The following is a 23,483-nucleotide window of genomic DNA, read 5'->3' as shown; positions in this document are numbered from 1 at the left end:
ACGTAAGCCACTGTGTTCCCTGATAGCAGTTTCTGGCAGTTTTATCTGAAACTCTGCATGCATCAGATGATATTTCCCTCCTGTGATGACTGAGTGTCTAGAGACCTAGTATTTTATATGTGTTAATTTGCACACTGTCAGATCCTAACAAAGCACAATTTTGTGCTTGCAAAAGGCTAAAATAGAAAAATAGTTTTGCTGTTACACAACCCGGCAGATTGTTTGGATCATTTGCAAATAGATCACATGGAGCAGTCCTGCAGATATGAAATGTCTATGCGTGTTTGGATGTTGTTGCCTGTACTTCACAGTCCAGATTTTGTTATTCTACAGCTTTTAGTCTGCATTGTTTTCTACATTTTGACATCAAACACCAGAAGAAATCTTCACTGTCAGTGTGCACAGGCCTTGAAGTTTAGTTCCTACAGTTACACATATATCAGCAGCCTGTGTGTTTTTTTCAGAAGTGTTCCCGATTGAGGTCAGCCAGAGTGCAGTAATCCCAGAGTAGATATGGGAGTTCGTTATGTATGTGTTGATGTAATACCAACCATCTTCTAGATGACAGCCAATCTGTCAGTGCCAGACACTGAACCAGCAAACCTTAGTGAAACTGACTGAGCAACTACATGTACTTCTGTTATGAAGTCAGTTAGGAAAGAAGCCTAAGACTGTTTTCAATAATAATCATGATAGTAAATAAAAAAGCATACATTCTGGGTGCAGAACCTCCCACAGTTTTTAATATGGAATAGTAAAAGTTTAGCCATGGCCAGCTAAACCACTGGTAATATACACTGCCCAGTAGATGGATTATTGTGCCTCATCAAAGGCCAACAAGCTTCTCTCAGATGAGAAATTTAGTGAAAACAAAACCCTTCTTGTACTTGAAGTTCTTAAAACACATTAATTTTTAGCTCATATGACCAAAAGGATTGTTGGCCTCATGCGTTAACGAGGCATCCATGCCCATCTGACCATTCACGCACAAATTAGTCCTCTTACAGTACTGCATGGCAATAGACATATTTGTCTTTAAGGATACTTTACCATTTTTGCAAGGATCACTTTTTCTCTTACTAAGCATCAGATTTTAGTGAGACTTCCACAAATCGTCTTGCACGTATTCACCAAAACTGTACCCAAGGTTGTGGTCGTGGTCACATGCGTCAATTTCTGAACAATGACCTGTGAACTGTGATGGATTGTAAGCATGTTGAGCTACTACGTCACTGACGTTCTGGTTCTTCAAAAACAGGCTATGGTTTTTGTTTTTTTTGTAGTCATCCTACAAGTTTTGACCAAAAGGTTCTGAGAACTGTCTTACCATATTTGTGTTTGGTAATTCTCACATCAAAAGACATCTTCTCTTGCACACATGGACAGTTTTTAGTGACTGCTGTGTTTAGCCACCAGCCAGAAAGAGCCTTTCTGTGAGGAGTTTTCAAAGCTTGCATGGGTTCTCCAGGTATTCCGGCCTCTTCCCACTGTCCAAAGACATGTGTGGGTTAGGTAATTAGAAATTCTAAACTGGCTATAAGTATGAATATGAATGGTTGTCTGTTTCCGTACAGCCTGTGCAGTGTATCCTGTCTGTCACGCGATGACAGCTGGGATAGGCTCCAACCCCCAATGGATCTCCTCCAGTGTGTCGAAATGGCAAACCACTAGCCTGACTGTTATTTTTAGAAAATGGACAAAGATCCATGAAGGGAAATCTGGTGAGTGGTTGAGGACTTGAGCAAAGATTGTTTATGTCACGAAAAAACTCCTCCGTTTTCAAAGTGCTCTGAGCAGGCGCCAGATGCTACACTGGCATGTGTCACAATTAGGACGGTTTCCTATAAACGCTCCCTCGGATGCCTCAGGATGTTACTGTAGCACTCCCTGTTGACACTCTCACCCCGAGGAATTAATTTTCTGTGCGTAAACTGAAAAATGTTGAGAGAAATGCAGAACATTTCACATATGACACGCTACCTCTGGGCTTGGAAACTGTGGACTCTTCAATGGAAAACTGCTCGTAGCTGGAGACCCAGATCTCATCACAAACAATAGTCATGTGAAATTTAGGTAAGGTTTAAACAGAAGTTGATGTTGCCTCTCAATGCAGGCTTTAGGTCTTTGGTGAAAATGTACAGCACACAGTATAAGTGGTCAGAGCACCACTTCCTGAGAATGATCTAAAAATAGCAGTCGTGGTGAAAACCATCTGGTGATGGCAGAGAAGATGACCTTGAGCTGGAGATTGTCTAAATTGAAATAATGTAAGGATTTTTACGTACCTGTTCTCAGAACTTTTTGATCACATCACATAAATGTAAAGAGACATGATTTGTTATTCAGTGTTGTTGCTTTTCTTGATGGTATCTATAAAATAGACATTTTTTGTCTCTGCTAGAATATTTTTGCTGTCAAGCTGTTGCAGAAAATACAGAATCTACATTAGCAGCATACTAATAGTGGAAACGTATTAATCTTCCCCTGCTTTCTGTGAAAAGTTTTTGTTGTCTGATACACTTGTACTTTAACTATGTGTGTCTCCAGGATGTGTCAGACTCAGTTCTCAGTTATTATTTTTTCAGCTCATCAGGAGGCCACAAAAAGCCAGAGGCAGCCCGCCTACCCGCTTAGATTTAAATATGCAGTGTAAGCCCTGAAAGTACATCACACAATGAAAGAACAATTTTGCTTTCCTCATACCATATTAACAATTCAAATCAGTTCTATATAAGAAATTTGACTGAAGAAGGCTTTTGTTCTTGTTTCACTTACTGTTTGATGTGTCTTTTCCATGTGTGAATTTTTCAGTCGAGCTGACCTCCCGCTGCCTGCACATACTGAGCTGGATTTCCCACCTCCTAGCGGGACTTGTGTCTATACTTGTTTTTCTTCTGCTGAGCCAGAATTGATCACTTAGCGATTTATATTTGCTAAGTGAAAAAGAATGGGTATTTACAATTTCTATGTGAGCTTTTAGTCTAAGAAGATGGGGAAACGTACAGAGAAGATTAATACATAATATATATTTAGCATGCGCTGATTGGTTTGAGATTTTTCAGCCCTACTAATTTAAACAGAAAAAAAAAAACTATATTTAGAATCACTGATTACCTAAATTTATGGCTAATAATAGAAAATAATATAATAATGTGAAGTGAGTCTGTTTTGATTTGAAGAGTTCAGTCCATTATATTTATAGTCAAAAGAAAAGGCTAATCCATGAAGTCAGGCCTGGCATGAAACAGGTAAGTTGGGATTGACATAGTTTAAATAGTATAGCTGAGATTTGCCAGTTTAATGTGTAGAATGGTGTGAGCTGAGCTATAATGTGGGTATTGAGATCCAAATCTACTCAGTTTTGTTCATCACACGCTGGTTTATATCATAAAGATCCTGCAGTATTATGGTCTGATCATATAAACAAGCACTTGATGATAATGGGGAGGAAGAACTAATGATAAGAGACCCGTTGATGTGCTGAGATTGTGAGCTGACTTTAATGTCTTGACCTGACTGCCCGAAGTAACGATGTGCTTGATGTTTGACTTCTAAAGATGAGTAAATGTTATTTTTTCAAATGCAACATCGAAGTTAAAAGAATAAATAACTGAGACAACCTTGATGCTGTTACTTTAATGGGTCTCGGTTTGTGGTTTGGGACAAGCAGTGTTACTAAATGTATAATATTTCAGCTTTTTCTCTATTTAAATTTTGGTTAAATATAGGTTATAATGGTATTGGTTCATTGAAAGAATGTTTCTGACTCGATATTCTATTCTAATAGGTGGTAAATGGACTGGTTTTTATGTAGCGCTTTTCTACTTGAGCACTCAAAGTGCTTTGTACTGGTTGCATCATTCACACATCTAACACAGTCTTCTAACACTCCAATACATTGGCGTTAGTTTCTTGCCCAGGGATATTTGGGATGCAGACAGGAGCAGCCATCGATTGAACCACCAACCTTCCGATCAGTAGATGAGGTCATCTAGTAATCGGAAGGTTGGTAGCTCTGCCTCCTGGTCACAAGAGAAATGGGACACTTTCCCAAGAGTGTACGTTTATCGCAAAGAGTTCTTTAGAAAAAAAGCACCCGTCTCTTGCTACAATGAAATGTGGATTTAATTAAACTTTAGCACAAAGGTGTGGATCCAATTAGGTGCAATGTAATGGATCACTGTTACCCACATTTTCCTCCCTTGAGAAGCAAGTAGCAATTAAAACCCGCAGAAAATACAGCAGTGTGTTTTCATGAGCTTGGGCCCCTGTCAGAGCGATCATCTTTAATCAGCAGACATTTCCAGATAAAGCAAGATAGCATTTCCGTTTCTAATGCACCTCTTAAAAACCCACCACTTTCCTTTCCAGGGACTCGTTCAGCCTCCTTACCCTGAAATTGTTCCAATTAAGCCTGATGTAACGATCACACAATTTCCAGCAATCCCCAAAAGCAAATATGGAAGTGTGACCATATATTGGAAATTTTATGCAGTCTTTTAAAATTGTCTTTGCCTCAGGTTTTTCCATTAGTTGGACTTTAAACTTACGATGCCATGACGGGAATTCACATCTTAATAGATGATCATTTATATTATTGCACTTTTGTTTTTACTTGAATACAGATTGCATTTGAGTAGGATGCTAATAATCAGATTCTTGTGTAAATTTAATTAGCTTATTAATTGCACACAGAATTAGCTGTCCGCTAATGTTTCTTTCTTGTTTCCTTAAAGATGTAGATGTCTTGCAGCAGCTTGGACTTACTGGGCGAAGGCCTGGCAGCTCCCCATCTTCAAGCTCTCGATCCATCCATCATGGCATCATCCCCTTCAAGTCAGGCGTTATCCTCACTGAGAGGGCACGCATCCAGGCACCTCTGCACACTGTTATACCCTCTTCTTACAACCCCTCCAATCTCTCCCTTATCCTTAGCCTATCTGTTCATCGCATCAACAACGCTTTCCTTTTCTCAGCTCTGTCAAAGAAAAGAAAAGTTCAGCTCGGAGTGCAGTTTGTACCAGGGAAGATCCTTGTACACGTAGGACAGCAGAGCTCTGTAAGTTTTGACTACGATGTCTACAATGGCCAGTGGCACAGTCTGGCTTTGGATATTCGAGGCCAACAAGTGTTCTTACACACATCTTGTGGTAAGAAAAGCATACATGCAGATTTGCATTCTAGAAAACAGGAGACTCTGGATCCAGAGGGCTCCTTCCTGCTGGGCAGAATGGACCACAGCTCGGTGCCATTTGAAGGTGCCATCTGTCAGTTTGACATTTATCCCTCAGCCGAGGCAGCTCATAACTATTGTGATTACATTAAGAAACAATGCAGAGAAGCTGACACTTATCGGCCTGTATTTCCACCACTGCTACCTCTATTTTCCACAGACCCAAACGTTACTGTCACTCACATAACTCCTCTCTCTTTGACGGAGATATCCAAAAAGGCTCGGACACCTAATTTGGCCTTCACTGAGGAAAACATGAGGACTACAGTTCTTCCTTCAACCAACTCCGTGATGTCTGTGTATATGGCAATGAGTACTCCAAAACCTGGTGCTGTGTCCGTTTCTCCAACAGTTCACCCAGGGCTTGAAAGCCCATCTAGATTTCCAACTCAGTCTGTTACAACATCTCCTGGGATCAACATGACTCCACCGAACCCCAAACCAACCTCACACGCCATAAAAAACACAAAGCAGGCAGATACCAACTCACCGCAACCTTCTGGAAAAAGTATACACTTACCTGTTTTTACCAGATCATCAGAGATGAAGCCGGCTCTCCAAAGTACAGCTGCTTCCACGCAGGGGTCTCCTTCAAACGCCTACTTTTATAATAAAAAGCAGCTAACCACAGTAGCTCCAAAGAAACCCGAGCCAAAGGTGACCAGCGTGCTGGATGTCAAGCCCACCTCGCTCACTCCAGTCACTCCAGCTGCAACAGATGGCTTTCAAACATTTGACCTGGAACCGACCCAATTCTCTGCACTCGCTGGATCACCTGGACTAAAGGGCGAACCAGGACCGCCGGTAAGTGTGTCAGCTCTAAACAAACACAACACAAACATTTTGCTGAAATCCGTGAATGTCTGTGTTGAAATAACTGTAAAACGATTAGATGAGTACATTTCTGGTGTTGCTGTGTTTGAATTCAAGCATTATTTTTTATCTTTGTATTGTTATATTTTAGCTTAGTCTATTAACCCTTTGTTGAACCACAGTGACACATAAGTTCAACAGGTTGTTGCTTCAATAATGGCTTATTTGCTGGTTCACTCTGTGATCTCCAGACCTGCTCTGATGTAAAAACTGATGCTGCTCTTTATTGTGTGGTTTTGTGAATCAGGCAGTGACCCAGCGTGTACTGTTCTGATTGTAGAAGTGCTGGTTGTGTTAATGATGGGGAGTTTTTAAAAATCCACTAAATCGTTTTATTTCATGACTTTGATAAAGTACTTGCAAGCAGTGCTAATAATTTTCAAACCTCATTTTTATTTTCAAAGCTATGGTGAAAACAGTCAGGTTCACAGTCGGCATTTGCCAGTCAGTGTTTGTCTTGGTGGAAGGGCCGGCAGTGAGGTGTTAGATTCCTTTGGGAGGGAGTGGGACTGCTCAGAGAACGAATACTTTTAAAGCAGGGTCAAAGGTAAAAAGGGATAAAGCACTTGTGCCCAGTTACCTATTGGGACTAAATATTTGAAGGCCTTATAATATAATATAAATGTTACACTTGCATACAGGGCAATAATAAATACAATTGTATTGTTGTGTTTCTTACTAGTTATGTTGTCTGAACAAGTTGCTGAGTTTGGCTTATAGTCCAATTTAACTTATCTTATGTGCCATTTATTATTATTTTTAAATTCTGATGCCACTCTGCTGGGATACAGCTGACGTAAGTGGGCTGCTCACAAGAGTTTCACGAACTTTGTTTTGAAAATGTGGTTATGATAGGCTCAAATATAAAGTATAAATCTAATCTGAAGTGATGATTAGATGATAAAAGAAGGTTTTAATTTTGAAGAACCAGAGTCTATTTGGATCTTGAAGCTTTTGGAGCATTGAGATACATATTGTTTGTTCACATGAATCAGATAAATATACATATATTTCAGAAAAAAATAGACAATACAGAGAATACCGATGTCATTGTAAAGTTCAGTGTTTCAGTTAGATAAGTGATCTTTTTTTCATGTTACCCTGTATGAAATTATTTCAACACCGATGTATACAATAATATCATAATTTATTTCATCGTGTAATATTCTCAGGTAAAGACATCCATCCATCGATCTAACGAAAAGTTCTTGATGCCTAACCAAACCAGTGGTTGTAAGCAAAATAAAAAAATTAAGTGCAAACGAAATTAATCGGCTAATGAAAACAAAGCCCTGGATTGATAACAGAGTCGGATCTCCTGGCTGGAAAACTTGTCATCTACACTCCTCCGACCTAAATATGTAGACTTTGTCTCTCTAAAATATAACAGTAGTATAACTCTTGAAGTCTGCTATTGCCTCATCAGCGCACTGATGGCAAGGGTTTCACTCTGGTATGACAGCGCTATCTGATGGAATGGCAGTATCTGTCACCCTGGGAGCACATTAAGAATGGCTATCAATTAATATTCTAATTATATAACGGAATATAAATTAGATTGGATATTCAATTGTCAAATGATTAATTGATTGTGAGGGGGAAAAAAATTCTACAGCGCCAGCAGCAGTCTCTCTCTCGAGTGGCACAGAATGCGAGGGTGGCCGGGGGAGTTAATGACATGCGCTGCTCCAAGTGTAAGAGATAAATAATTTCGCTTAATCGAGGAACATATGATAGCGATTAGGGAACGTGAGTGAATGGGTCATAATATTTGTCTAATGTTGTAATTAACGATTCAGTTGCTAGCCATGAGCTAAGCTGGATGTTTAGGAGGAAGTTGGAGACATTTGGATAGTTTATTATTGTTTGGTATTGTTTGTTTTGTTTTGGGGGTTTTTAAATAAATTATTATGTGGTTTTTGGAGAATGCTGACTGTCGAGGAATAGTAATGATTAACAGAAAAGTGAACCTTTATTGCGATGACGGCAGGAAATGAACCAAGAGACCAAAGCAAACAGGCAAAACACTAAGAAACAAAACACTGAGCTGGCAAAACACTAAGAAACAAAACACTAAAGGTACTAAGACCAAAAACTATAACTATGACCGAGGTGGAAAATAAACAGACTATGACTATGACTGTAACTCTGGTGAGAATAAACAGACGAACTGACAATGGCATGAAGAAAACAAAAGGCTTAAATACAGACATGAGGTGATCAGGGGAAGTGGCGACACATGGGGGAAAACAGCTGACAGACATAAACCTAATGACAGGACCAGGAGAGGAAAGCTAAATACAATGAACAAAGAACACATGACATTGTCAGAATAAAACAGGAAATGACAACACAACTTAACAGACCTAATACGTGATGAAATAAATAGAAAACCCCAAAACATAGAAAACCCAAAAAATACAAAGAAAACTCAGAGTGCTGGGTCGGAGACCCAGCCTGTGACACTGACACCACTTTTAAGATACATACACTAATGGTGACAAATGTTACATGATGTAATTTTGTTCTCAGAAGGTCAAATTGGTGGTGACTGTTTGGCCCTTCTGTGCTGCCATGTTTTAGGATTTTTTGCTTCTTTGCGGTGATATTATACTTGAAGCACTGCTTACTGTCATATTTGCTGCTTACCTTTCTACACCAATCAGCTTTTTGACAGATTGAATTAATGTGATACTTTATCAAATTCCCCCCTTTCTGCAAACTGCAGTTTGACTGGTTGGTGGAGGCGTACAACTAAAATTTTAGTCATGTTTCAATCTAATGACTTCTCTGAAAACATGAGCTCCAGTACTGCCTTGGCACTGACCCTAGCAGCGACTACAGCTGAGTCTACTTATCATGTGTGGACAGCCTGATGGTTGCAATCTAAAGAATCTAAAAGTTGTTGAAAGACATTTGGATTTCCAGAGTGTACGGAGGCTGAAATAGTATAATTATAGCTTGTGGTCTTGGCTGAGACAGACCAAAGTGCTCCATACATCTGACATTATTACAGTAGCCCAATTTCAGCAGGACTGCCTCGGGCTGTTTTAGGTCTATTTTTTCTTTTCCACTTTAAACTGCTTGAACAATGGGAAAATAAGTAACAATCCTAACATTTCAAGCAAACTCAGGTTCCTCAGATTGACCCCTCATTAAGTTTGACCTTTCAGGACTTTGCTAATCCATGTATGAAATTGTTTCAAAGCTAGCTGATGCTTATAATTAATGTGATCGGCTGTGACTGGAACCAGCGCCGACCTCCCAACCAGTGCAATGACTCAGAGTTACAGTGTATGCACTTTAGTGGTTTTGGGCTGAAATAACATTGGCTGCTGAGGGAGAGTGCGACATTAGTTTCTAACAAGATATCCTCATGCCTGCCAGCGTCTCAGTGCCCGAGTGCTTTGCAACTTATAGCTAACTTCACCAAGGGACAAAAAAACTCAACATGTTTTTACTAATTGACTCTTGAGCTTGAGTGGCTTTTAAAGGTTTTTCTTTACTTTGAAAACTCCAAACTTGCTGTCTTTTATTATTCAAGAGTATTCAAGACTCTCTTAAAATAACACAAAAAAGGCAGCAGCTTCTATTTCCTCCTCTGTATTTCACTCGGACACTGACAACTTCTATATTTTGCTTTTAGGGTCTTCCAGGACTTCCAGGGTTGCCAGGAAAGCCGGGCAAGAGGGGCCCACGGGTGAGCGTTTCCCAGTCAATCCAACCAGTGACAAGTTTAACCACAAATACCCACAATTCTTCTTCCCCTTCTGGGCTCTTCTACAGTTCCTTTCATGCTCAAATCTCTATAATGCTCTAATGATAGGGTGATAACACCACTAGCTGTTCACCGATGTGCATGACCTTTTGAGTGTTTTGATCAAGCGCTCAGTGGATCACAGAAGACTTTTCAGTCACTTGTTAGTTCACTTTGGCTCTGGGTTTGATCTAGCTGACCTTATGTTTTCAAAGTCCGTTTGCAAAGCTTTAGAGCAAGCAAACACAACCTACACATATGTGGGTTAAAATATAATGGATCACATTATGTAGATATTTAATAGACGCTGAGAAAAATGAAGGTTGCAGCACATTAACAGTACTTAAATTAGGCATGGGTCCTAAGTTAATGTCAGTGAATAGTTCTATTGTATTCCAATGAGTATAAGTCTTCTGGTGCCATGTCTTTAATTTCTAGACTCAGTGTAGCTCGAGAACTGATGGAATCAAATAGAGAAGGTGGAGATGTTATTTTAAGATCATGTTTTCAGAAGAAATTTAAGAAGTGAAAGAACACCGGGGCATAATTTGTCCTAAGGGAAGGTTTATTGTTATAATTTCTCTCAAAGACATTGTCATTGATGGGTGTTTGTGTAGTTTCTGACCTGTGAACTACTTCTTCACCACCCATGGATAGAATGAAAGAGGAAACATTTTCAGTGGTGTGATACTGGTCTTTTTGTTGACCTGCCACTAAAGTGTACCTGCAGAGCACTTGTGCATCTAAAGACTTTGCATATCAGCTACCTACTGGAGCCTATGAGACTGCACCCTGCAGTTGGGCCTCAGGGGTGGGTTGTGGAACCCAATCTCTTTAAACAAGGAAGAAAGAGGGCTTTGTCCCCATCTTATTAAAGGCATTTAAGACCCTGTCTGGAGCTCAGTAGCTCTCTCCAGTTGTACTCCATACCCTCTATAGAGCTCATTCATCATCAAGCTCTCGAGACCCAACTATAGGCCACGCTGACTCAGATTGCGAGGGTGCAGTTCAGGTTTTTCAACGTTTCCATGAACCGTCCTGGTTTACACGATTAGAGAGGGAATACCAAACGGCTACACGCATGACCTGCAGAAAGCTAACAAGTGGACTCTGATCTAGTAAATCCGTTATAAACATTTGGATTAAAACTGACGTTTGCTGTATTTTTTATTTGGTGTTCATTTCCATGTAATTCAAACGTGCTTTTTTTGGCCCCATTTTGTGCCCATTTGTCAAAAAAGTTTAAACTTAAAACAACAATGTTTAGTAGAAAAACGAATGACTCAGTGTGGAAACAAGGCCAAGTGTGACTGGGAAGCCTAGTGACTTTGTTTTGGTTGAATTCAAACTCACCAGAGCAGAATCCAATTTAAACGAATGAGTCTCTACACTGTGTACGGCTAAATTTACAGAATTATCATACAGTTGCCACAGTTAGTCCATTTTTCAAGAATTTTCTGTCTGAAACATTTTCATCACTAATTCAAGAGTTATATCTTTCATGCAAGAGATATTTGGAAAAGGCAGGATGTAAGCAACTGCAGATTCAGTTGGCTGTATAAGATGCTGGTCACCTATGGGAAATTAAAAGGCATGGGGAAATAAAGAATGTGTAAAAGTATTTTCTCAAGTTAAAAGAGCAATCCAATCTTTTGCAGATCAAATTTCACCTTCTTTCTGGTCAGATATAAACCAAATGTTCCAGGGAGACACAATATTAAAGAAGCTGCTCTGCTATTGCAGAAAATATGTGAACAGTGTAGCATTTCCGGGAAAGTGTAGTTCTTTTTCCCATCATAAACTTTACAACGTTTGGAATATCCCTGCACTATTAAGGCTTTACCTCTCTGACATCGAGGTGCCATGTCTGACCGAGCAGACAGTCTCACCGCTGCTACCACCTTAAAGCACCTCTTGACACGTGAAAACATCCATGTTCCTTGACACAGCCGTAAACCTGGCAGGGTGCCGAAGATCACCTGGCACTGAATGTCAGGCTTGAGAGAAGATCAAAGAGGGCTTTGTGCAAACAAACTGACCTGCCAGCGTATAATCAGTATGCAATGCTGGGTTATTGTGAAACTGAGAATATTTGCACAATTGCCTGAAGAATGCTTGATACATTCTGACACAAATTGCAGGGTAAGCAATGGAACTGATTAATTCAATTCAATTCAATTTTATTTATATAGCGCCAAATCACAACAAAATCGACTATGATTATGCAGGGTACATGCTCCGTATGTAGCCATGACTAAGAGCTAGATTACATTTGCTACTTTTCACACATTCAAGTTAAGAGACACTGACATTCTGAACAGTTTGTTGATCACCAATGAAATGATCCTGAACATCAACAGAAACACTGACCATATGCCAGTGTCACATCAAGAGAATTCAGTCCTAACTACAGACATGTCAAGAAAATGCCAACTCCACACAGACAGGCTCAGTCGGTCACCATTGATTGATTGATTGATTGATTGATTGGTAATTTATTTCAACATGTGAACAATATACAAGTACATTTAGAAAAGAAATGAGAGAAAAAAAATATACTATACAAATTACATACAAAAAAACATTCTGATTAATTTACATGTTGAAAGGGAGTGGGAAGAAGTATACACTTATTTAATCCCACCCCTGTCCCATAAATTATCAGTGAATATTTAGTCAGCTTCCTTACTGATATAATTTGTAATAAAAATAGTGAACAGATTTCTGATATACTATATACTATAATATCACATCATGAATTTTTTGTTTGTTTGTTTTTAAATAGAGACATTCACTTAATTTAAATATTTTCCTTTTCTTTATAGATCGAGAAGATCATATTTTTATAACTCTTTTTGAACAGTTTTATGTTTGGACATTGCTTTAATTCCATATTCAGTTTGTTCCATAGTTTCACTCCTTGAACAGAAACACAAAAGCCTTTTCTTGTAGTACGTACCTTCATTGTTTTGAAGTTACAAAAACCCCTTAAATTATAACTTCCTTCTTTCAAAAAAAACATACTCTGAATATTACCTGGCAGTTCTTTATTTTTTGCTTTGAATAGAATTTGTTTGAAAACCATTGTTTTCAATGTGAAACAAGAACCCTGTTTGATGATTGCAAATTAAGTTGTTGGGGCCAGATTAGTCATTGCACAACACCAGCTGTACTGATGACCGTGCCACTGATCTTGGGGAAACAATTAGTGCTCAGTTAGGACCCGAGCTCATAACTCAATAAAATTAATAAGCTAAGATCTTTTAATGTACATTATATTGCATAAGCATCATATAAAAGCTAGTAATTCCGTCCCTGTGCTCCAGAGAAGGCGTTAGCAGGTCTGTTCTGGGTTAATGGCCTATAAAACTGCAGCACTCCACGCGCCACTCCTGTAAAAACCTTGCCCCACATCATAAACCTGGTCACAGTGCTGGCACATAGGTACCCTTCATCTGCAGACCTCAGGTGTGTTTGTGTGCTTCTATATCTTATTAGTATTCATTATCTTGCGGTTATGTGCTGGTGGTCTCTAAATGACCACTTGTCAGGGCTCATTTTAATAATTAATAATGTGAAGGCACTTTGACAAATGTATGCATTCTACTTATTATTCTTTTCCCTGCTGGGATATCACCCAAACAGCTTGTCATCATTATTAGGCCTCCTTACCTTATGTACTGTGAGAATGTAATTTGTAATACACTATCCTGACCTCTCTTTTTCTCAGTTTCTCTTTCGTCCTTGCTTCCTATCTGAAGCTAATGACTTCCATACGTTTTCATATTGAGCTGAAAGGCAGAATGGTCTGACTAGAAGAGGAGGAGGAAATCTGTAGATGAGCTTCTGTTAAGTGTCTCCATATGTCCAGCAGCAAGCGTCTGCTTGGGGAGAGGTCTGGCCAGTTTGAGGGGAACTGTCCAGGCTGTGGACTCTCCACAGTGTGATAATACAGCACGATAAATAACAGAGACAGAAACTGGCTGGATCACCCAACCGTACACTTACACCTTTTGGCCCCTGTCTATTTTACTCAGAGTAATTCAATCCCTCACTTTCACCTCCAGCTTGGGGGGGAATGTGTCTCTTCACAACTCATGGAAACTCTTTGCAACTCAAAGAACTGGTTGAAGTTACAGTAGCTTCCCGTTCAGGGCCTTTTCAACATGTTTCATTGCTTTCAACTTTGCTGGAGAAGATTTTCCAATGCTCAGCATTTCATCCCCACCGCACAAGGTGTGGTGCAGATGAACTGAAGACTCTTCACTTGAAAGCCTCAGGAAGTCGTGGAAGTCCAAACATTCTCTTTTTGCAGACTGCTTGAATTTTTAATAAGTTCAACTTGAAAAATAAAACTTGTATCCTCGTTCTTTTTTCCTTTACCATCCCCTGCTTTGTAGGAGATGGCGCATTTGATAAAATATTTGGCAGAGATAGGTCTTAATACTCCTACAGTTTGTGGCACAAAGTTACCACGCAATATGATGTGGGACTGCAGAAAACAGCGGAAAAGTGTAAAGGTGAGGAAAATCACAATCATATCTGGACAAGCAGGCACAGGGCACCCATACTCAAGCAGAGAGGACCTCATGTCTCACAACACATTGAAATTGTGAACTGCACATCTGTGAATAGCACACATGTAGGACTTCTTTCTTTTGCTGCTTCTTTAATGACTACATTTCCTCTGTGTCCTCTTTCATCACACGAATCTCTGATTTTTAGGGTCCTCCAGGCCCCCATGGAAATCCGGGTCGTCCTGGACTGCCTGGAATGAAGGTACATCTACATTTTAAATAGTAGTGACTGTCATGACTTATGCTAGAAGATTATTCATGTTAGTCTATCTAATCTATCTAAAAGAGTATCTAAAAGAGTAAGACTTTTTTATTTAATTCCTCTGCTCTGGGTGTCATGTTTCCATCCACCACATTGAACATTGGCACTGTTGTTTCATTTTTATACAAGCTACACTTTTGGCACCAACAATTACATTGTTAATAGCTAATAAACAATACTGGAATGAAATAGAAGGTTTTACAAAAAAATGATATTTACAACTATTGAAGTGTACCGTGCTATATTAGTCGGATGAGAAACTTGAGTGTTTTTGAGTATTTGGTGTGACCATCAGTTGGCCTTGCTAGCGCTGAATAAAGTATAATTATCCTTCGGCAAAACTGTAACGAGAACCCCTCAGGGATACAAGTACTTGCAGTCAGGCAGGATAGTATAATATAACTGAAATGAAATGAATGGCAAAACTTTTTATGTGGCATAAAACATTTCCTTCATTCTCCATATTCTAACTGAGGACATTTCTTTCTTTTTTTTCCTAGTCATCCAATGCTTGTTTGGGATTTTACTTAGTTTGCATGTCGGAGGTCAGATCCTTTTGGCTCCTTCTACCACTTTGAAAAGCCATTTGTTTCCCTTCAAAAGAGAACAGCAGTTTTAAGTTTCTCTGTCTCAATCATTTGCATGTACTTGACACCAGCCTGCTCTTCAGCTGATTTCAATTGTCAGGCTGCTATCATAAAAGGATCTCCTTGTTTAACTTTGTTGGAATAAAACGGAAATTGCCCATACTTCACGTCCGTACCTAATCCATTTGAATGCATCCAATTACAGCGTTTTCCAAAACTCATATCTTGGTTTGGCCTGCTATAACTGTGAGAAAAAAAAGTCCTATTATATTTTTGTTAGGTCTTATTTAGTAAATATGCGTTATCTGGAACAGAAAACCTGAGCTGGTTCATTTTGACTCATTTGCACTTAACCGTCAAACTGCAGACTGTCTGATTTGGCCCCGTTCGCTGCACTTAGAAAAACCGAGCCAGTCAAATGAAAGCACGCTATGCTGTTTTTTTGTTTGTTTGTATATTTAGATGTAATTATGATAAATTGAATCAAAAATATTTTCACTTACTCGCTACTGTAAGTACCTGACCATTAGGCTTAAAAAATGAAAAGGAAGGAATAGAAAATGGATAAATCAGCAGAAGGTAAAAGTGCTTATTAAGGTCTTGAGCTTGCAGAAGTTATTAACTAATTCCACATCTTTTTCCAACCCTTAAACCCTTCAGATAATCTAGTTCAAGGAGAGTGAAAAGACAGTGTTTGTATATGCGTGTTGCTCCCTGCACTATAAAGAAATCAGTCTGGAGAAACTGCAAGAGGTTATTCAGTGCCAAGTGGTAACTGACACAAACATGCAAGTTTAAATGGGCCGATATGCTGTGAAGGGGGGAATTATCCAGTACAAAAATGAAAAGTGTTCTTTTAAAACTATGCATGACTTTCCATCTATGCTCATATGCTAATGTGCTGTTGCTATTTGCTATAAGAAGTTTACTTTCTTTGAAAACAGGCTTTGGTTGCAAGCTGCAATGTGCGTCATAAAAGAGGATGATTTATTTCCACACTTTCCACACTTGGAGTCAAATGTAATGTGTTACAGCATTTTCAATCACCTCGTTGATTATAGCTGTACCGTTTGGGTGCTTTATCACATCACCTGATTACCACTATGATAACCACTAACACAGGAAATGCTATACTGTGCTTCCACTTGGACATGGTTGCACAAATTACATGGCAGTTCTTTCACTATTAAAATTGAACACTGAATGCTGACCCAGGCCGCACTGACAGGATTCCCACTGCCCGAAAAGGGAGAAGAATGTCACTCCCCATTGCTTCTCCCTAGCTTGATGTAAACTGAGTCACAGGAGGGCATAAATGGACTGCACAGTTGCGTAAATACAACCACCAACAATTTAATGAACTTGTTACTCTTTGATTATATAAACCAAAAAATAAAATTCAAAGTTCTCTGCACCTTGTGAGGATCAGTGTTGAAATTTGTGCAATAAAAAGCTCTGGCAGACTAGAACATGTTGTACTCGTCATGAAAAATTAATGCTTTCTCTTTTTTATGTTCTAGGGACAAAAAGGAGATCCTGGACTGTCCCCTGGTCAATCCCCAAAAGGACAAAAAGTATACACATTATCACATTTCCTTCCTTAAATCTGTTGGATTATCCGCAGACATAGGCATGTAAATATGTCGATAAACTGAATGTGTCCTCATTTGCCATTTTAGGGAGAACCTGGTGTCACGGGCCCCCCTGGGCTGCCTGGCCAAGACGGACGAAAGGTAAAACGGCTGCTTTGGCTCACAAACTGAAACTGTGTATGTATTTGTTTGTAAATCTGCCAGGAAGTAATTAATTGCCATCACAGTTTGCTGATTCTCTTCCATGAAAGTTCAAATTCTTGGTTTCTGTCCATTCTTTCTCCTTTCTGACAGTGTTTTCACACATAAATCAGACACATCAAGAATGAAGGACTGACTCAGTCCTGTATAACGAGGATCCGTAAATCAAATGAACGCTCTTTAGCTCTCTTGCCTTTGAAGGTGGAATCTGTCGGTCTGTGTGGGGCTTTCAGCCAAACATGAATGTTTGAGTTCTTGTTTGGAAAACAGCCTAACATAATGCAGAAGTCAAGGAGCATACCTGTGTTCTAGCTCCCCACTGGTTTGGAAAATGAAATATTTGAATACCAGGCCTGTTACATCATCTGTGTCGCAGGCCTAAAATATAATGAAGGCATCTGAGGGGAAAATAAAGATTGCCGGGTGAAAAGTTTTACATGGTTTCCTCGGTTGTTATGTCATTCACTCTGGAGAGCAGTACTTCTAAAAAAGTAGGACAACTTATGAATGTGGGTTAGCGCTGTGATCTGGTCTTGTTCGCAATCAGCATTATTTAACGTTCTTTGGATACCACTGCGCTGGGTTATCCTGACAGAGAGTGACGGTTAGCAGAGTGTTTTCTCAGTGGCCTTGTTCATTTTATCTTTGGCCTTTTCCCAAGCCCCTCACAGTAATTGCACATCTCAAGTGGTCTGGCACTTGTCTGGATTTCTTACTATGCACAGTGTACAAATAAAATGGTAAATCTGATCGTACTTTTGCATAGAATTTGTTTTACAATAATAGTTTTACATAACTGCAGCACTGTAGGAATGAAGCCTGTCTACGCGACTTCTAGCTAAGTCTTTTCATTGAGTTTCTTAATATTAAGAAAAACGTAGAATGTCACTAGCCTCGCTCTTTAATGATTAAAGAGCCTGAAATCTTTGGAAATGTGTCAATGAGAAATGTTGATTAGGTTTGGAGGTTGTCCTTGCCAGGGTTTCACCTAATTCTTCATTCCTAACAACAGCAGCTAATGTTAGAAAAATGTTTACTTGCCTTCTCCAGCTATGGCTCATTCCAGTAACCAGCAGACCTCACGGACACTTCTTCCCTCTAATTTCCAAAGCTTCCTCCAGATTCAGTAAGAATAAATCTCAGAAACACTGTAGGATCCACAGACTGAAATCCAGATGTATTATATTCATATGGAATTTTTCAATGAGGCGACCTGCACTGCCTACTTAGCAGCAGTGAATCTAAATAAAGAATTGAATTAATATGGTGTTGAAATAGTTTGAAGTGTTTACAGGTTACACACAGCTTTCAGTCTGGATAAAATGAGACAGAAGAAAGGAAACTTGGCAGAGAGCGTTAGAGATGAGTTACCCGATGGGCTGCTGCAGCAGTAAACAAAGTCATAAAAGCTTATGGAAGAAAATCCACAGACAAAGCTTCTTTTAAATTGCACTTGACAGTATGTGATCACACTGCTCCTCTTGTGGGCAGCTCTCAAATTTATACTCTGGTGAAGATAGAAAGAAGTAAAAGCTACATCGGTACAGTAAAAGGTCAGAGAAAGGTCAGGAATCGGATGCCTGAAGAATGCTAATTAAAAATGGCTGTTACACAATCTGAGAAACCCCTTATAAGCAACTTTTGTTCTCATTGAGACGCATGCACATACACACAGCCGTGTTCTCACTTGGGACCCAATAATATGAGTGCAATAATGCTTTGGCGGAAGCGCCAGCAGTTTGTTATGCAATCAGACAGGGCTGACTGTGAAAAACCATCTGGTGTGCTCAGTTTCCCTCAATTCAGTTTAGTAGTGGGGAAGGCTCCAACTGGAAAAAAAAAGGAAGGCCTCTCCTCGTCTTCTGAGTCATGGAACATGGAGTCATGGGAAAAGCTGATATTCTTTCAGCTGAGTTATGGTAATTGTGGATCTTTGGTAGGCTGAAAGCAGCATCCTTGCGGAGGTTAAATAGCTGTAACAGATCCTCTGTTCTTGTTCTGGTTATAAGGTCAGGTGAGATTCCGGTAACACAAGTTCACGTTAAACTTAAAAGGCCCGTGTCTGTGCAAGAAACTGCTGACAGCCCTAAAAAGTATTAAAATGCAGTTTGTATCCAGCTAATAAAAACAAAGCAATCAGCTTGGCTCCCCTGAAAGCCACGAGACACCTCATTGCTTGCAGCTGTTCTTGACTTAGACTTTTTTTTTGATTGTACTAAGTAAGGCAAAACTCCCTATAGTGCACTTTTGTATTACAATTACGCTGAAATTCCATCACCTGCCTCTGATGAACCTCGAGGGTTGTTCCTTTGTCTGTCTAACCAGCCTGCAAAGCTATGACCTGTCACCGCTTCATGGACGGTTTTCGCTGAGTTTTCTTCTCAGTCCCTTGGCTTTCTGCCAGAAACAGCCTTTCTCGCTGTGGGAAATGTGTAAAGATGTAATGGGAAGGTTGCCTGGGAGTCAATCAGTGGTTTGCGCTGTAAAATAAGAAGAGACTCATGCATGTGTGTGTCAAACCAAAACTCTGCAAAGAGTACTACCGGTTCTGAACCTGTGTTCCATTTACACAGCCAGCTCTGATGATGGCACACTGCAACAACACTCAAATTTTTTATTAGGTGTGCACTCCTCCACATTTTTTACTTCCTGCTCTGCAGCTCCGTATAAAAATATTCTCTTACCTTTATTTGCTGATTTGTCCAAGAAAGAAGCCCAAGGCTTGCCAGGTGGGATTAGGTTTTTGTTATAATAAAATTAAAAATCTATGGAAAGAACAATGTATTTTTTGTCTGCCAAGTACAATCTGTTACTTATTCTTCACGCAGCGGAGACGGTGCTGCTGCTTCGCTTCGCCTGTTGGCTGTAGGGTTGATCTGGTGTGAGTTACACTAATTAAAACTGTTTGCTCTTCATGAACAAGAAGAACTAATGAAGATAATGATACCTTGCCATCTTTTTTTCTCGCACAATGGATTCTGCCATTTTGTGTCACACAATGGATTTACAGAGCCGTGAAAGTGGTCCAATTTTTGTTTAGCCCACATACGACACGCATGCACAGATTTCTTTTCCCTATTTTTACTGTACTCGGCTGTATTGGCTGTGCTGGAAAGCCCAGACACATTCTTTTGTTCTTTTGTGGCTGCATTGCTTTGGCTCCAGCAGGAGACTCATCTACCCTCGAAAATCCTATCAATTATTTCCATCTCTCAGCACTGTGTGGCTTGTCTGCAGATAAATAGACAAATAATCAGGAGTTTCACAAAACGTGAATATAACAGTGTCTGAGAGAATTACTGTGGCCGATCGGCTGACATCTGGCTTTGATCTGTGCAGAAAATATGAATCTCAGAAAGACAGTTGTCCTTGAAAGCGTGCTTATTTCTTTGTGAGGACCTTTTGAACTAAGACACAATCACAGAGTGTTGGTAAAAGTCAGCTCATGAATGTTCATGAAGCAAACTTCAATGAATGCATGACTTTGTCTGCTTGTTTAAAGGATGAGTTCTTACGCCACGATGACATAATAAACTTTAGTTTTGTTTAATTGGTTTGTGGGATAGCTCACATTTCTAAGATGTTGCACAAGGCTTTTCTTTTTTTCTTTTTCTTTTTTTATCAGTTCAAGATGTCAACCTGCCAGCCAGATTTTACTTATCGGCTCTGTGGCTGTCAGTGTCAATCTTTCTCAGACTTTCAACCCAGACTCATGCTGTCCATTAATACTTACTATCTTTGGACAGCCAATCATTACGGGAAAAAAAAACAGCCAACCAAACAAATAATAAAAAAAAAACACACACTTTACTTTAAATTCTAATGAAGACTCTTTCTCCAAAAACACAGAAGACAGCAGAAAACAGAATGTCAGCTCAAAAAAGTCAAATTACAACTTTAAAATGTGCCCAGCTGCATTATTTTTTTATCGAGTGGCATTTTCCTTCACCGAGCCAGCATGAACTAAGTAAAGAAACCTTTAAAGTTGACCCTTTACATCGATACTACCATATACCTCAGAGGATGTTTGTGTAAGGAGAATTTTGATGTCCCTTTTTACACTCTGGTGTTTGGTTCGGGAGTGCTTTGCATTGATCTCTTGATGTCGACTTTATTTACTGTACACACAGTTACTAATTTTTTCAGCCTCTGTCTGACTGTGGTTTATTTGTGCTGCTGCTGTCAGGCCAAAACAGCTTGTGGCTAATGACTTTACACTTCAGATAATCAACTTTTTCTCCACCCAGAGATGACTTCATGTCTTTATTTATTGCCGCAGATCTTGACTGTGAAAAGATTAATACATTTTGTAGCCAGCTGGCAAGCTCATTTGAGATCACAGGGCATGAAGGTGACCATTAATTACCCTTTTGGGTTTTACGCATTACTGCCTAATTAGTTTATTGGCTTAATTAATGCAAGATGATACTGAATTGTTTTGTCAGGGTGCGGCGGTGGCAATGATTAGACTAACCCAAAGCCAAGTAGCTGTGCCACAACAATAAATAAAATGTCATTGTTCTTGTGTAGAAATGGTAAAGAAATGCCTTATTCAGGGTTCACCAGGCAGTACCGCTGATAAGTGGTTTATTAGTTTCACATTTATTACGTTTGCTTGTGCTGTGGAGCCTTTTAAGCTAAGCCTTCCAGGTTTTTATGAAGTCATTTTATTGAACTTTTTTATAGGAAAACAAAGTCAAATTTTCTCTAAGGCAGCTGGAAACTACTAGCATAATTTAAACCCCTGCAATCTTAACTGAGGCACTCTTGAACGCAAGGTGATAAAAAGAAAAGAAAAAATTAATTGAATTTGACGAGTGACCATTTAACTTTTTTCCCTTCCAAGATAAACCATCTTTTTGCTCCAAGGCACTTAACACTGAACTTCCTTGTGGAATTGTGACTGGAATATTATATGGCACAATCATTTTACTTAGTATTAATTATTAGTATTAACTTTTAACTTGTTGCTTTTTTTGTGTTTTTTTGTCAACAGGGACAAAAAGGATATCCTGGTCCTGCTGGTCTCCCGGGTGAACCTGTGAGTATTTTTTACAGGAGCATGGTAACAGTTTAATGTCATGTACTGAGAAAAGGTTCGGTTTTCTTAGCCTTCACACAGTGTTTACATGGAGGAGCCCGTTTGATCCTTCAGAATGAAACAGGCGCCTCGTTTGATCATAGTGTCAATATCCAAATAAAGGAGATTGTGTCTGTTATTGTGATGTGAAAAAAGAAAGATTTTGTGAAAAACTAAATACAAACCATGACCCAGTAGCCTGTAGAAGCACCTTTAGCTGCAATATTTTGAAGCAATGATCTTCTATATCACTTAATCAGTCACTTATTTTCTTGTGGAGGAATTTTGGCCAAGCTTGGCTGTCAGATAGCTGTCTCAGTTTTGACTCATGAATGTTTTGGTATACAGAGGAGTTCATAGTTGACTTAAACACTGCAAAGCGCCCAGGTCCTGTGGCTGTAAAACAGAACCAAACCATTACTCCTCCTCCACTATGTTTGACAGCTGGGGTGAGGCATTTGTGCTTTTACTGTGTTTGATTTTCACCATATATGACGCTCTGCATTGACACATCTCCACTTTGGTTTCATCTGCCTAAAAGTCTTTGTTCTAGACGTCTTGATTTAGATTTGACATTGCATTTTTGTGATCATTTATATCACTTTTATAAAAAATATGCTTTTATTAAAATATATAATTTTCTAGTAGGGATGTACTGTACTTATTTTTTTATAGAGGTCCATAGAGCCTGTTAAAGGGAGACACAGAGGCTTAACCTATTAACTTAGTACTGGTTTAAATTCAAAGTCCATTTTTTCAAATATTGATTTTAGTTAAACTGATATATAAATATTTTTCAGAGCCTAGTCCGTTTACTTTTATACTTGTGACATTTATCATAGCATTTCTATAATATATTTTTTGTCATGTATAATATAAAAAATGTTTCTGTCTGATGGCTGCAGCGTGTGTTAGCTGTTTGTCACAGTATGTTTACTTACCAAGTAAAAGAGCCAAGAGTCTACAGAGACAGTTCCCATAACGCTTAAGCATTTCTTTCCATTTATAGTAACAAAACAGGAGAAAGGGAGAGTGACAGAGGAAAAATACTAGTAAAAGAGGCACACCTGGGTTCATTAAAAAAAAAATAGCAGTGATTATGTCTTTACACATGGTGACTAGAGATGTTAGATATTAGTCATTTGGGAATCTTGGTGGGAAAATAGTGGGAGTTTTTTGGCAGAGGTGCAAGTAGGCTAAATAGTTTGAAGACTCTAGATCATTCCCCTCCCTAGTCCTTTCCCATCTTCATGAATCTAAAACCTGTGAAATATCTCTTAGAAGATTGCATCGTGTCACAATAAAGGAGAAAAAGCTTTAA

General features: G+C 39.2%; 1 protein-coding gene across 3 annotated transcripts in view; it reads left to right on the top strand.

The window, feature by feature from the left end:
- Positions 1-23,483, top strand: part of col27a1b (collagen, type XXVII, alpha 1b) — a 68,322-nt gene that overhangs the window by 3,777 nt on the left and 41,062 nt on the right. For all 3 annotated transcript variants that reach the window (XM_082553937.1, XM_082553936.1, XM_082553938.1), the window contains 6 exons: positions 4,737-6,037; positions 9,753-9,806; positions 14,589-14,642; positions 16,810-16,863; positions 16,969-17,022; positions 22,079-22,123. In XM_082553937.1, the coding sequence (XP_082410063.1) occupies positions 4,737-6,037; positions 9,753-9,806; positions 14,589-14,642; positions 16,810-16,863; positions 16,969-17,022; positions 22,079-22,123 (1,562 nt within the window). The remainder of the gene's footprint in view (positions 1-4,736; positions 6,038-9,752; positions 9,807-14,588; positions 14,643-16,809; positions 16,864-16,968; positions 17,023-22,078; positions 22,124-23,483) is intronic.

Source organism: Aulonocara stuartgranti (genome assembly GCF_965226115.1).
Source record: "Aulonocara stuartgranti genome assembly, chromosome: 12".
In the NCBI taxonomy this organism is placed as follows: Eukaryota; Metazoa; Chordata; class Actinopteri; order Cichliformes; family Cichlidae; genus Aulonocara; species Aulonocara stuartgranti.
Note: the sequence above shows the minus strand (reverse complement) of the source record. Positions and strands in the feature narration are given on the sequence as shown.